Source organism: Eretmochelys imbricata, chromosome 2 (assembly GCF_965152235.1).
Source record: "Eretmochelys imbricata isolate rEreImb1 chromosome 2, rEreImb1.hap1, whole genome shotgun sequence".
In the NCBI taxonomy this organism is placed as follows: Eukaryota; Metazoa; Chordata; order Testudines; family Cheloniidae; genus Eretmochelys; species Eretmochelys imbricata.
The window spans coordinates 187,909,850-187,923,429 of NC_135573.1; the positions used below are offsets into that span (position 1 = coordinate 187,909,850).

General features: G+C 40.9%; 1 protein-coding gene across 1 annotated transcript in view; it reads left to right on the plus strand.

Moving 5' to 3' along the window:
- ULK4 (unc-51 like kinase 4) overlaps nt 1-13,580 on the plus strand; it is a 397,461-nt gene that overhangs the window by 137,859 nt on the left and 246,022 nt on the right. Inside the window, exons 24-25 of the mRNA XM_077811124.1 lie at nt 6,565-6,686; nt 6,989-7,045. Of these exons, the coding sequence (XP_077667250.1) occupies nt 6,565-6,686; nt 6,989-7,045 (179 nt within the window). The remainder of the gene's footprint in view (nt 1-6,564; nt 6,687-6,988; nt 7,046-13,580) is intronic.

The window sequence follows — 13,580 nt, forward strand, 5'->3', positions numbered from 1 at the left end:
CCAGGTCTACAGAGGTGAAGCCGGACTTTCCCTGCAAAGGGATTGGGGCTGTCCCTGGAACTGAAAGCAGGAAGCCTGTCTCTTCTGTGCTTTCAGTGACCCCTCTCCTGGCACCCAGTTATTGTGGAGGAGGATGCTGTCTGTCTTGAATACTGGGGGCACAAAACATGGACCAGGGATTGGGACAAGGAGTCTGGTGAAACTGGGACTAGAGGGGTTGGGAGGGAGGGAAACTGTGATTGAGTTGGCAGCGAGACTGGTGCTGGGAGCTAGTGAGGGGAAAGGGTGGTGACTGGGAGACATTTGGCTGGGGGAAGGAACATTTGACATCAGATGAGTAGCGGGAAACTGCGACAAGGAGCAGGTGTGGGGTAGGGTAGTGTTGAGGAGCCAGATTGGCAAGTAGCTGGGGTGTGGGAGGAGAACTGAGATGGCTGAACTAAGGGACTGGGATCAAGAATCAAGGGAGGGAGGAGACTGGGTGGGGAAAGGAGCTGGAGAGAGGGTGGACTGAGACTGGATGAGAAGTTTGGGGATGGAGACTAGGACTAGGAACCAGTGGGATGGAGGGGAGAGACAGATCGGATGAGGAGCTGGAATGCGGAAACTGGGACTGGCTGGGTAAGAAGACTGGGAATGGGTGGGTGGGGGGAAGTGGGAGAGACTTGAAGTGGGGTGGAGATTGGGGTAAGAAGACATAAGAGTTGAGACTGGGACTGACTAAGCAAGGAAAATGGGACTGGGATGAAGAGCCGGGGAGGGGACGAGACAGGATTGGGACAGGTTGGAGAGGATGGGACAGAAGAGGTCAAGCATGGGGGGAACAGTCAGAAGAGTCTGTGCCCACTAGACACACTTCCCCCCAGAGCCTGGAATGGAACCCAAGCTTCCTGAGTGTCACCATTTCTTTTCTGTCAGAAAATATCTGTGAAACCCCTGGCAAGGCGCCTCATTCCCTCTTGCCAATCCACATATAGGATGGCCACCTACTACTGCTATCAGTTATTCTGTTAGCTCAAGTGACAGAAGTCTGTGTGGTGGATCTAAAGTTGCCAATCCTTCTGAGGACCTATGTGAGTGTTGGTAGATGCCACATGATAGTATTTGTTTTTTCAGTTTGCTTTTTTAAAAACGTAGGAAATTACAAAAAGCTACCTTTTTTGTTGAGGTTGCAAAGCCAAGCACGCAAGTTAGAAAAAGCCAGAATTAAGTTTGCCTTTGCATTATTTGGACAGTGTGTGCAGGTGCATAATGGTACGACTTTAAATGCATTATCACATTTTTAGCACAAACAAGCTCGGGTCCTACAGAGAGCAACTTTCACCACACATACCTCATGTGTGATCATATAGTTAGACTGTATAATAATGCACAAGGGAGTTGAATTAAGTTTGCACAATCTTAATTCTGGTATTTCCTAACCTTTGAATGCTCTTTCAATAAAGTTATTCTAACATACTTTATATAAGAAGTGCCAAATATCCCAATCTTCTCCTGAAGCAATCATTAATTTTCTAATACGTTTATAGGTCTTGAGGAGAGTTTTGAAGGATAAGATGCTAATGACTTTTCTATTCAAACAGCCAAAGTTCTCTGGGACATAGTTCCAGGCACAAAGCACAGTTTGGAAGGAGATACTGAGGTAGGATTTTGTGAGAAGCAGACAAGGCAGGGTGGGGGGCAATGCAATAGAAGAGAAGAGAAGAAATGAAGACGAGCAGAGAGCTGTGAAGGGAATTGCAGGTGAGAACAAGAAGTTTGAATTTGACATGGTGATGCAGTCAACTTAGGGATTCAAACAGGGGTCATTTGACCAGCAATTTGTGTGGGCTGGATAGGGAGATGTGGGTGATAGGGAGCCCAGAGAAAAGAAGCTGATACAAAAAAGATAAAATGTGATGAGGGGCTGGATGAGTTTTGGCTGTTTGAGCAGAAAAGATGTATAGATCTTAGACAAGTCTTGGAGGATGATATGGCAAAATTTGGGCACAGCCTGGATATGCAAGGCAAAAGAGGAGTCAACAAAAATGATCCCCAGGTTAGAGGACTGAGAATGGTGGGGTTATCAAGCCTGACAGAGAATGTGGGTAGTGGAGAGTGTTTGTGAGGAAAGATGTTAAGTACAAGTTTGACTGCAAGACTTCCAGAAAGAGGAGATGTCAAAGCGAGGCTAGCATATGGGATTGGATGGAGAAAGATACTTTAGGAGTGGAGAGGTCAATCTGTGAGTCATAGTGTAAAGATGGCAGTTAAAAATTCTGTTAGCAGATTAGATCCCCCAAATGTATGGATGTAAAGGGAGAAGAGAGAGGAGGCAAAGGCCAGAGCCTCTGAAAGCCACCAGGCAGAGGAGAGGAATAAAACTCATCGGCTACGTTGTCCAAGAAATGACTCTTTCTTTATTTCTCACTATACGCTAATTATTGTTTTCCGTAATGGGGAAAAAAAAGGGGTAGCACTTGCAAAGTTTGGTAGGCTTAAAAGTCATCTATTTACAAAGACCATGTAATATTTTGTTTCTCCCTCAAACCACATCTGTTCTTTGTTTTCCTAAGTAACTAAATATCAGATGACTATGTATGGTCAATTGCAGGATCGGGGCCTTAGACTGTATATGCTTTGAGGAGGCCCCCCCTCCCTCTGAATGTGTGTACACTGCCTAACACAGTGGGACTCTGATCTCAGTTGGGGTCTCTGGGTACTACTGTAATGCAAATAATGATGATAATATATTTTGGACAACGTTTACATCAAACGTAAGTTCTCCCCTTTGTTTTCCTTCTCCAGTTAATGTTGGGGAGAGGGGGTTGTATTGTTTTTGGGTGAAGGGAGGGTTGTCTTTGTGGTTGGCTTTTATTAAGGTTAATTTTGAGATCTCTAGTTTTATGAGAGAATATTTTCTCTTTACCTGTTTGGGATAATGAAAGAATATGTTCTGATTCAGGGTGAAAGTTATTTCCTCATGTGAAAAATGTCAAAACTTAGACACTTTGCAAAGTGAAATGAATTAAAAGCAGTTACATTTCTGAGTTGGAAATTGATGTTTGCTAGTTTTTAATATATATTTATCTAAACTCCCTTCTAATCCCATTCTCTTCCAGCAGGTGTAGCTATAAACCAAATAGATTTTAAAAAATAGAAATTGATTTCAAATATTTATTTTAAAAAGTTAGATTAAATCAATAGTAGAGTGGTCAGCCTTAAATTGCCATTTGCCTTTGTTAACTAAATAACTTTACTTCTGTATTTGTAGCATTTTAGGTATTTCCTATATAATAAATATACAGTCATACTGAAATAATAAGGTATATGTACCTATTTATCTAATGCAAAATTTGGCAGCAGGATGACCCTGTATGCATTGTAAAATATGGAAAGTCAGAATAACAAGTTAGGTAGATTCAGCATCTCTTATTCACCACAACTAGGGCTTTGTCATATTATTGTAATTTAATTATTCAAAACCAGAAGTACATATTTAAAATTTAGGACTATTTATTGAGGCTCACATTACTGGAGAAATGATGGGAAATACATTCATTTTTATGAACAGTGCATTGCATTTGGAATAGAATTGTTTGCACATCTCTCCTTTTAATTTAATTTAAGGCCAGGTTCTGCCTCCATTACGTACATTGAGTATTAAAGTCAATGGGAGCATTCGAGTAATAAACTACCAATACTACTCAGCTAATTAATATGAATTAATTCTGTGGCCTGTTATGTACAAAAGAACAGGTCTGTTGAGTCTCTGTTCCCTTCTGGCCTTAAAATCTCTGAAACTGCATATAAGGGTGGCAGAATCTGGTTTTTAATTGTTAAGTGTCTCTATTATAGGCTTGGAAAAACAGGAAATATATGTACATTCAAGGGAAGAATTTATTAAATGAATATTTTCAATGCTTTGAGAGTTTTCTTCTTTCTTTGCATATAATCAGAGACTTTCCCCTGCCCACCGCTTCCATTTTTATGTATAAGCTGAAGGCCTCTTGTTTGTCTGAGACAACAGTTCATATAAAACAAGATCAATCAGAGTGGAGTTCGCTGGTTTTCACACACTTCTTGGTTCTTGAACCACAATCTTCCCCTTTATGATCAGATTTTTGATCCTCTCTAGTTGTGCCTGAGACACATTTTCGGTAACTCAGCTGTGCTCCCTCATTGACTCATGCTAACTATCCTTTTTATTTTATTTTTTACTTGTCCCTCACAAGAATCCCTGTTGCTTTGGATAACTTTGTGTTATCCACTTCTCTTTTATGAAAGTACATTCCAGAAAAATTATATGCTCCTTGAAAATGTTGGTTTTTATCATCCAGAAATCCTGGGTGAAATCCTGGCCTCACTGAAGTCATTGGCAGTTTTGCCATTCAGTTGAGTGGAGCTAGGAAATCATTCATTATATTTCAAGAGTTCAGGTTTTTTAAATATCAGCCTACAAAAATAATTTAGGTGTGCATTGTGTATATATGTGTTTAAAGTATATGAAATTGTACACAGTATCTTGCACATGATTAGAGTTAATATGAGACTTCAGTATCCAAAACCTTCTTAATTTAAATCAGCAGTTCCCAAACAGTGGGTTGCGACCCCAATAGGCATTGTGTTATCAGCAGACAGGGTCGTGGGTCCAATAGACCAGATTCGTTGTGTGAGAGGGTGCTGTCTGCCCCAAACGTTTCCAGACCTGCTCCAAAAATGCCATGGCAGGAGGTTGACGTTTTGACGTACAAAATGGCGGCCTCCACACATCGTGGCCTCGTGGATTCAGTGCATGTGAGGTCATGTTGTGCAGAGGCTACCATTTTTGTAAAATGGCTGCCTCCTGGCATAGTATTTGTGGAGCAGGTCTGGACATGTTGGCTGTGAAAAGATCCTTTTCAGTAGGCAGCAGCTTTATCAACAAAGCATCCTCTCTGCCTGAGCTGGTAGGAGCCTGTGCTAGCCTTTTCTGAGATGGGAATCTGCAGTTGATTGTAAGTACCTTAAGGCAGAGCCCATATTTTCTTTTTATGCCACCCTGAGTACACTATTGGCACTTGATAAAGAATCATTGTAACTCATTGTGTGTCTGCTGCAAGTTCCTGGCTGACAATGAAATTATTCAGTCTCCCACACAGGTGGTGATGACTAAGCATCTCAGCCAGATGGAGGAAAGTTTGCATCCTTTTTCCCCCAACTTGGACATGACAAAGTATGATTCGGTACAAAACCACTTTCACTGCAAGCCTGATGCCATGGATTTGCCAGCAGCTGAAATCAAATAGCTCATTGAAATTTCCTGCAGTGGATTCTTGTGAGGAACTTATCCCCAACTTTCTCTCCTGGAGTTCTGATTCCCTACCAAGTGTGAATATTCTGAAACTGATGGTGCCATTCGCGAGCACATATTTTTGTGAAGCTGGATTCGGCTCACTTGTGTCCGTCAAGTCTCAGTATTGATCTTCTGTTGATGTTACATCATAGATTAAATGTGAAATTTCTATCACGCCACTGGACTTGGAGAAGCTGTGCTGCAACACGCAAGTCTATGTGTCACATTAGAGCATTGAATAATGTACTTAATGTGTAAATTCCTTGAATTCCTTGGTTGCTGTCCTGCATTGTTGCTGTCTGGGGTCACAGCAAACATTGTCTCAAAATGGGGTCATGCAGGCAAAAAGTTTGGGAACCCTGATTTAAAGTGAGGTCACTGAACACTATTTTCTAATATCTTATGGAAAGTTGCTAAACAGGCTTCTCCAACTTTTGATTGCTAAACTTGGCTAGACTGCACAAGTTTCCTATGGTTCATTCTGATATGTATTTGACTCCTTGGGATTCAGAAGGGGATGGAGTCTTGATTTACAAATGTTTCCAGGGACCAGAAATTATTCTTGGTTTTAGGGGAGTGTGGAGTTCAGAGTTAGTGTGGTTACAGAAGTTTGAGTGACAGCTGCTTGCCTTGAAAAATAGCGTGCATGCCACCGTACTACTCCAGTTTTATGCAAAAATAATTCCACTGAAATCAGTGGAATTATACTGGCATAAAACAGGACAAACATAGTAATCAGCCTCAGCTTTCTTGTTTGTCACTTACACCCATTTGGTATGAAGGAGAAATTAATTTCTCACAGTAGTGGGAGACTGTGAAACTAAAGGTTAGTATTTTTGGCAATAACTGGTTAACATTTTCATTTAGGATAACAGATATGCCCCTTGCCGCTCATTCTGAATTACTGTCTAGAGAAGAAAGGAATATCTTCTGTTTGAAAATCCACATGAATCAGAGCAACTTACTGGCAAGCATCAGTTGAAATCAATTGGACTGCTCACGTGCTTAAAGTTAAGCACTTTTAGGTGTTTTTTCTGGATGAGTCTAGAGTGCCGAGCACTTTGCAGGATCAAACCCTCTTTAAGTAGTTCAGTTTGTAAGAACAATCAGAATTAGTTTTTCTTCAGGTTAAGCCTGGGAAACCTCATACAGACTACATGAGAAAAAATGTCAATAGTCCCTTTGTTTAATTAAACTAATTATGTTGAGGTAGACTGAGATGCATCTTGCACATTTGCTGTGTGTTACAGGTGATATTCTTAGTGCTCTAGCTAATGTCTCTGGACGTAAACATCCATCAACAACTCAGGCCAAACAGCTGAAGATGTGCCTTCCCATGATGCCGGTGGTTCTTCACCTTGTGGCATCCCAGGTAATTATTTTTTTAATTAGAAAACAATATAACCCACCGTATGCTCCTTAAATGCACTTTATGTTGATTGTAATTGGACTAGGCCAAATTCTGTCTTCTTTACATGAAGTCAGCTTAACTGAAGTCAGTGGGATTTCCAACTATGTGACAGAATGAAGATCCCTATTTGTGAAGTTATGTTTAGACAGTTCTAATGATAAAAGCAAAATAAATGTTCTGCTTTTTTAAACACACTGTAAAATATGCTACATTTATCATGTTTTTTAATTATTTAATCTTATGCCAAAACTCTGCTCAAATAGGTATTCCGTCCCCAGATTGTAACCGAGGAGTTTCTTTTTAACTATGGAACTTTGCTTGTAAGTAACAAGTTGAATTATACTAACATTTTGTATATCAAGAATGTGTATACTTCTGGGAATTAATCTTATACAATATATAGGATAGTTAAAATAAAAGTGGGGTTGTCTTTTTTTGATGTAACTTTTTTATTTTGACTATATTAAATTTGAGTTCTTAGCAGAAAATTTATTGTCTTCCAATAGTATATTTGCTTAAAAGACAAAAACCTAATACAATGTCTTTCTCCATGGAAATCGTATTTAAGATCAAAAGTCATGAAGGTCATTCAAATAACGAAAAAGATAATTTAGAAGCTTCATATAACTGAGTGTACTGCTCTGCATACTGTATAATTTCTGATAAATGCATAATTTGCTAAGTGCTATGAAAGATAAACTATAATACCCTGTTTCAGTTCAGTCATATTTAATAAGACACATGCTTTTTCTAGTTTAAGGATATGACCCACATGAATTATGTTATCTTTTTCTCCTTGCCAGTACATTTGCACTATATTTAGTTGATGAAATGCTGAGCAGCATAAACTAGAGAGCTAAGACATTTGTCATGTTCAGCATCTGCTGTCTAGCTTTGACATGAACAATAAAAACTGTACTGGATTTCAAATATGCCATACAGCACTGTAGTTAAAATGAAGTAGTACTTCTGAATTGTATTTTTAGTTTCTAGTATAAAAGTGATAGCCACTATCAAATGAGAAAAGCGTATTTTAAAAGTTGCACTTCATGATCAAACAAAATATTTTGAAGGACACATTTTCAACAAAGTGTTTAAATTAGTGATTTATTCGCCTGGTAGATTGCAAAAGCTCTCACTGTAGACTGGTTAGATTACGGTTTCATTTTTTCTTGTTCCTTAGAGATTGATGTAGCCGCACCTGTCTGTGGTTGAAAAGATAGTGTTCATAAAGACTGTTTTTAGAATGATGAGCATTAGAATTAAGAAAAAATAATCCAAATTTTAAAAGTGAAGCTGCATAGTTGTTTTTTTTTCTCTTGAACTTTTTGTAAGTGAATTTAATTTTTATGAAAGGTGCTGGATTGACCTTTGTAGATATCAAAGTCCTCTGTTTTATCCACAGATCAATTACAGCTCATGCAACTGTAGTGCAAGTTTCCTCACTACTGTCCTGCCAACTTGCCTTAAGTGTGTAAGAGAGATATCAATTTTAATTCACTTTCCAAGCTCTTTGGCTTCCCGAATACAGCTAATAAATTGGCCAGCTAGTTTTAGCTGTAGTTTTTGTTTTGCGAAGTGGCCATTTGTTGTCTTTGGAAAAGAACCAGTATCTTCCCTTCAAAAATTATTTCACATAGTCACCAAATTCCTGACAGATAATAACAATTTACAGTTACTAACTGGGCTTGATTTGAACCAGCAACTTAAACATGAAAGACTCTTATTTTTCATCAATAAATCTCTGAGCTACAAAGTTTAAAGTAATGCTTCCAGATCCCAAATAATTAACCAAATAGAATTTATTTATATGTAAACTTAAAATATATGTTGTTATAGTTAAAGCCAAATTTTGAAATATCAGATCATCCTTCACTTACCTATGAAATCTTGAATTCAGAATTATTTGTATCCCCTGCTATGGCTCATATAATCTTAAATGCCTTAAATAATGCAGACCTAATCCGGCAAGAAGCTGGGCACTCTCAATTCTCCTTGATTCCACTTCACAACTACATCCTCAAAGAAAAGGTGGTGAGAAGGATGAAAGATTTTATCAAATTCTTTTCAGAGTAAGTGAGCTGTGGCTCACGAAAGCTCATGCTCAGATAAATTGGTTAGTCTCTAAGGTGCCACAAGTACTCCTTTTCTTTTATCAAATTCTTTGCTAGCCCAAACTGGTTCTCTCTAGTCAATATTTTATCTTTATGGTGAACTGATGAAACTATATATGAAGGTTTGCATTGGTCATCCCTTTTGGCTTCTTTTAAATACAATTTCTGTAGTGATTGATGAAAGAATTCTTTGTAAAATTTGTTCTTAAACTTCTGTTTATATTAGTTGAGGATCTGGTGATGATGCATGGAAGAATTTGCATATGTTTGGCAAAATAATTCCTCATGGAACTCTCTCAAGAAATCATTAGGACCATATTGTCTCTGTCCCTTTTGTGTGTGTTGGAATAGTAAGAAGGTGAAGTTTCAAGAAGCTGCCGCCACCTTCTTCAATTAGTGTCCCTATGGGTGCTCCACCCTAGTTGTGCTTGTGCCACAGGCGTCTCCGATCAGTTTAGGTATCAGTGCCCGTTTGGCCTACGCTTGCACTCTTCCATCTCATGCCCCGCAACACGGTTATATAGCGCTGTGTGGGCAAACTGCCCTCAGTTCCTTCTCAACTGTCTCAGCAGCATCCAAATTGAAATTACCTCACTTGTATTTTTTTTCCTCTTGTTTGAAATAATTAGTTCATAGTTTCCATTAGTTCTAGTACTCCCTTTTCCTTTTCTTTAGGAGTTTATAATTTTTTTTATTAGAATAGCATCCACAATTATTTTTTTTCTTGGTTGTTCCCTCTAGGGAAGTGGAACCTGAAAAGGGTATTTCTGGCTCCCCTGGGTTTAAACATTGCCTTTCCTGTCAAGAGTGTATCCCAGTCCATGATGAACATTCATAGAATCATAGAATCATAGAATATCAGGGTTGGAAGGGACCCCTGAAGGTCATCTAGTCCAACCCCCTGCTCGAAGCAGGACCAATTCCCAGTTAAATCATCCCAGCCAGGGCTTTGTCAAGCCTGACCTTAAAAACTTCCAAGGTAGGAGATTCCACCACCTCCCTAGGCAACGCATTCCAGTGTTTCACCACCCTCTTAGTGAAAAAGTTTTTCCTAATATCCAATCTAAACCTCCCCCACTGTAACTTGAGACCATTACTCCTCGTTCTGTCATCTGCTACCATTGAGAACAGTCTAGAGCCATCCTCTTTGGAACCCCCTTTCAGGTAGTTGAAAGCAGCTATCAAATCCCCCCTCATTCTTCTCTTCTGCAGGCTAAACAATCCCAGCTCCCTCAGCCTCTCCTCATAAGTCATGTGTTCTAGACCCCTAATCATTTTTGTTGCCCTTCGCTGGACTCTCTCCAATTTATCCACATCCTTCTTGTAGTGTGGGGCCCAAAACTGGACACAGTACTCCAGATGAGGCCTCACCAATGTCGAATAGAGGGGGACGATCACGTCCCTCGATCTGCTCGCTATGCCCCTACTTATACATCCCAAAATGCCATTGGCCTTCTTGGCAACAAGGGCACACTGCTGACTCATATCCAGCTTCTCATCCACTGTCACCCCTAGGTCCTTTTCCGCAGAACTGCTGCCTAGCCATTCAGTCCCTAGTCTGTAGCGGTGCATTGGATTCTTCCGTCCTAAGTGCAGGACCCTGCACTTATCCTTATTGAACCTCATCAGATTTCTTTTGGCCCAATCCTCCTCCCATTCATCCTGTATACACTGTCTCGGGGAGTTACATGTCACTCAAAAGTGTTATTTCTGCCTGAAATTAAAGTAAAGGGCCAGAAAGAACCATGAACTAAAACTGTGTCTGTTTATGATGGAGAGTTCTGACCGCAGCCCCGGGACCCTCCCTGTACAGTGGTCTTTGAGAAGGCCTACTCCATCAACTTCTTTGGCATTTCCCCATTGCTTTGAAGAGGAAATCCCTGGATTCCTCTCAAAAAGCCTCCAGAAAGCAGACTTCATGTTCCTTGGGTAAAGAATCTACCACGAAGAGACGATCCCCGGCCAGGTCGAACACCTTGGCACCCACCAATCTCCAGCTTGGTACCTAGGAAGCTGCAAGTGCCTCAGGTATTGTCATCACCAGAAAGCCTAAGGACTCGAAGAGTTTGGGATCCGGAAGTTTGGTACTGCCGGGTGAATGGAGTGGTGGAGAGAAAACAGCTCTAAAATCGGTACCAACAGAGTCCCCTAGGGCCTTGGTACCTAGTACTTTAGTGCTGTAGAAGGCCAGACCAATACCTACTGGTCATTCATCAGAGTGTAAGAGACCTCCAGTACCATCAGCACCTTCTACATCAGTTGCTTCTGCTCATCTTACCTCAGCAGTACTGCCCACCATCCCGGTACCACAGGAATTTTGCTTTTCTAGGGTCTTGATGGTTTCAGAAATGCCTGAGTCTCTCCTGCTCAGCATCAACATGTTCCCAGTACTGACCACCTTTCGCTCTTTGGACAGACACACAGTACTGACAGAGTCTACCATAGCTTCCATAACTGCTCCACCTCTGCCAAGTGATGAAGAGGATGACAATGATGATGATTTCTCATCAATTTCTCTCATTTCTGTCTAAGGCTTTCCTTTCCACTATCAGGGAGCTTTCCACACCTGCAGAACCAGCTTACTGTCTTGAGAGATACAGATCACCCAGTTGGTATGGATGCCCTTGGATGCCCATATCCATGTCTTTTGCACCACATCGGTGGCCTTACAAGAACAAGTGCTTGGAAGCACCAGAAGAACAGCTTCCCACAAGGCTCAGTATTATCTCCGACATTGTTCAACTTTTATTCGAATAACCTACCATATACCAGATCTCGTGAGTTTTATGCAGATGACATATGCCTCGGCACTCGGTTATACTCCTTTGACATACTTGAGTGTTTTGAATGCATGTATGGTGACCGGTTGTTGTTGTTGCCTGATACCAAGTGTGTTGGGTGTCTTCCACTTAGATCATGCACAAGCAGGCCGCGAGCTGAATATAGTTCTCAATGTTTAGCGAATAAAGCATGATTCATATCCAGTCTATGTGGGCATCATGTTGAATAGAACTCTCACATTGTGACCATCTTACAAAAGCAGCAACTAAGGTCGAAACGCGCAACAATTTGCTTGGAAAACTGGCCAGAACGACTTGGGGGTGCCAATATCCAAATGCTGCGCACTTCAGCCTTGGCACTCTGTTATTTAGCTGCAGAGTACTGCACTCCAGCATAGGCTTGCTTGTCTCACCCAAGAATGAGCGATGTACAACTTAATTCCACCATGCGTATTATTTCAGGCACATTTAAATCTACTCCTCTACCTTGGTTACTGGTTCTCTGCACTATTGTTCCACCCAGTGTACACAGAGAGGAAAGCGTAACAAAGCTCATGGTGAAATTGTGTGATATGCCACATCTACGATTAATTAAAGGCTTGTTTAATCCACCACATGGTCGTCTGGCCTCACGGTGCTCTTTGTGGATAAGTTTACCAGCTGAGGGATTTACAGGAGAGGACATGTGGCAAGCTTCATGGTCCACAGAGAAAGTGACAAATAATTATCTTGTCTCAGACCCGACTCAGCATCAACCTGGGTTTGATTTACCGTGAAGGCAATGGAGCCTTCTCAACCGGTTTCATATTGGACATGGAATTTGTGCTGCAGTAGGATTTTGTTGGCATTTTAGAGACAGTCCACTATGTCCAATATGGGCAGCCACAAACCATGACGCATGGTTGAGGAAAGCAAAGTGACTCAAATTCCTGGAGATCTTTGTGCCTTGAACATGGTTAAGAATGCTGTGGCTTGGCTTAACCAGTCATATTGCATACACCAAATAAATGACTGGTCTTACTGGGACCCTTGGGTGGCTTATTGCCAGCAATTCTCGAGGGCCCCTAGTGTTTCTCACCAGGAGAAGAGAAGGCATTCCTCTCCAGATTCTCTCTAGAGCTTTTTATCTACAAAAGGAGACCTTTGAGGAATAGGAAGCAAGATTACACAAGGAGATTATATCTGTGACCAACATCTCTTCATCCTCTCCTAATAAAGCCATTATGCCTCCTCCACCAACTTCGGCGCACAATTTCAAACAATTTCAAGACTTTATCAAAAGGCTAGCAGATTCCTTCAAAATTCTGCTAGAAGAGGTTAAGGAGTTGCAACACATGCTACTTGACATCCTGCACACCTTCTCATCTCTCCATATTGCGTTATCGATTAGCAAGGCCCTCCTAAATTCAGTGAAAATAATATGGCATACCTCAGAAACAACACCTCTTACCTGTCAGAGCAGGGGGAAAAATACTACGTTCCCTCCAAGGGCTCAGACTTTTTATTTTCACACCCATCCCCAAACTCCCTTGTTGTCAGTGCTGTAAACATACATGATAGACAACACCATGCTAAATGGATGCCATATGATGAGGATTTTATATGTCTTGATTTATTTGGGCAAAAAACATATTTATTAGCTACTCTATGATTAGGGTAGCCAATTACCAAGCTCTCATGGCAAAGTATAATATATTAATTACTCCAAACTCAATGCCTTTATTGACCATCTTCCAACAGACCAGAGGGAGCAATTTCAGATGATCATTGCTGACGCCCAACTCCTTGCAAGTACATCTCTGCAGGCCTCTCTAGCCACTGCTGACACAGCCACTCGTTCCATCTCCACAGTGGTGGCCATGAAGAGGGCTTCCTGGCTTCAGCTATCTGGCTTTTCAAAGGAAATCCAGCATAAGGTGGAGGTCCTTCCGTTTGAAGGATCTAAGTTGTTCACCAAGAAA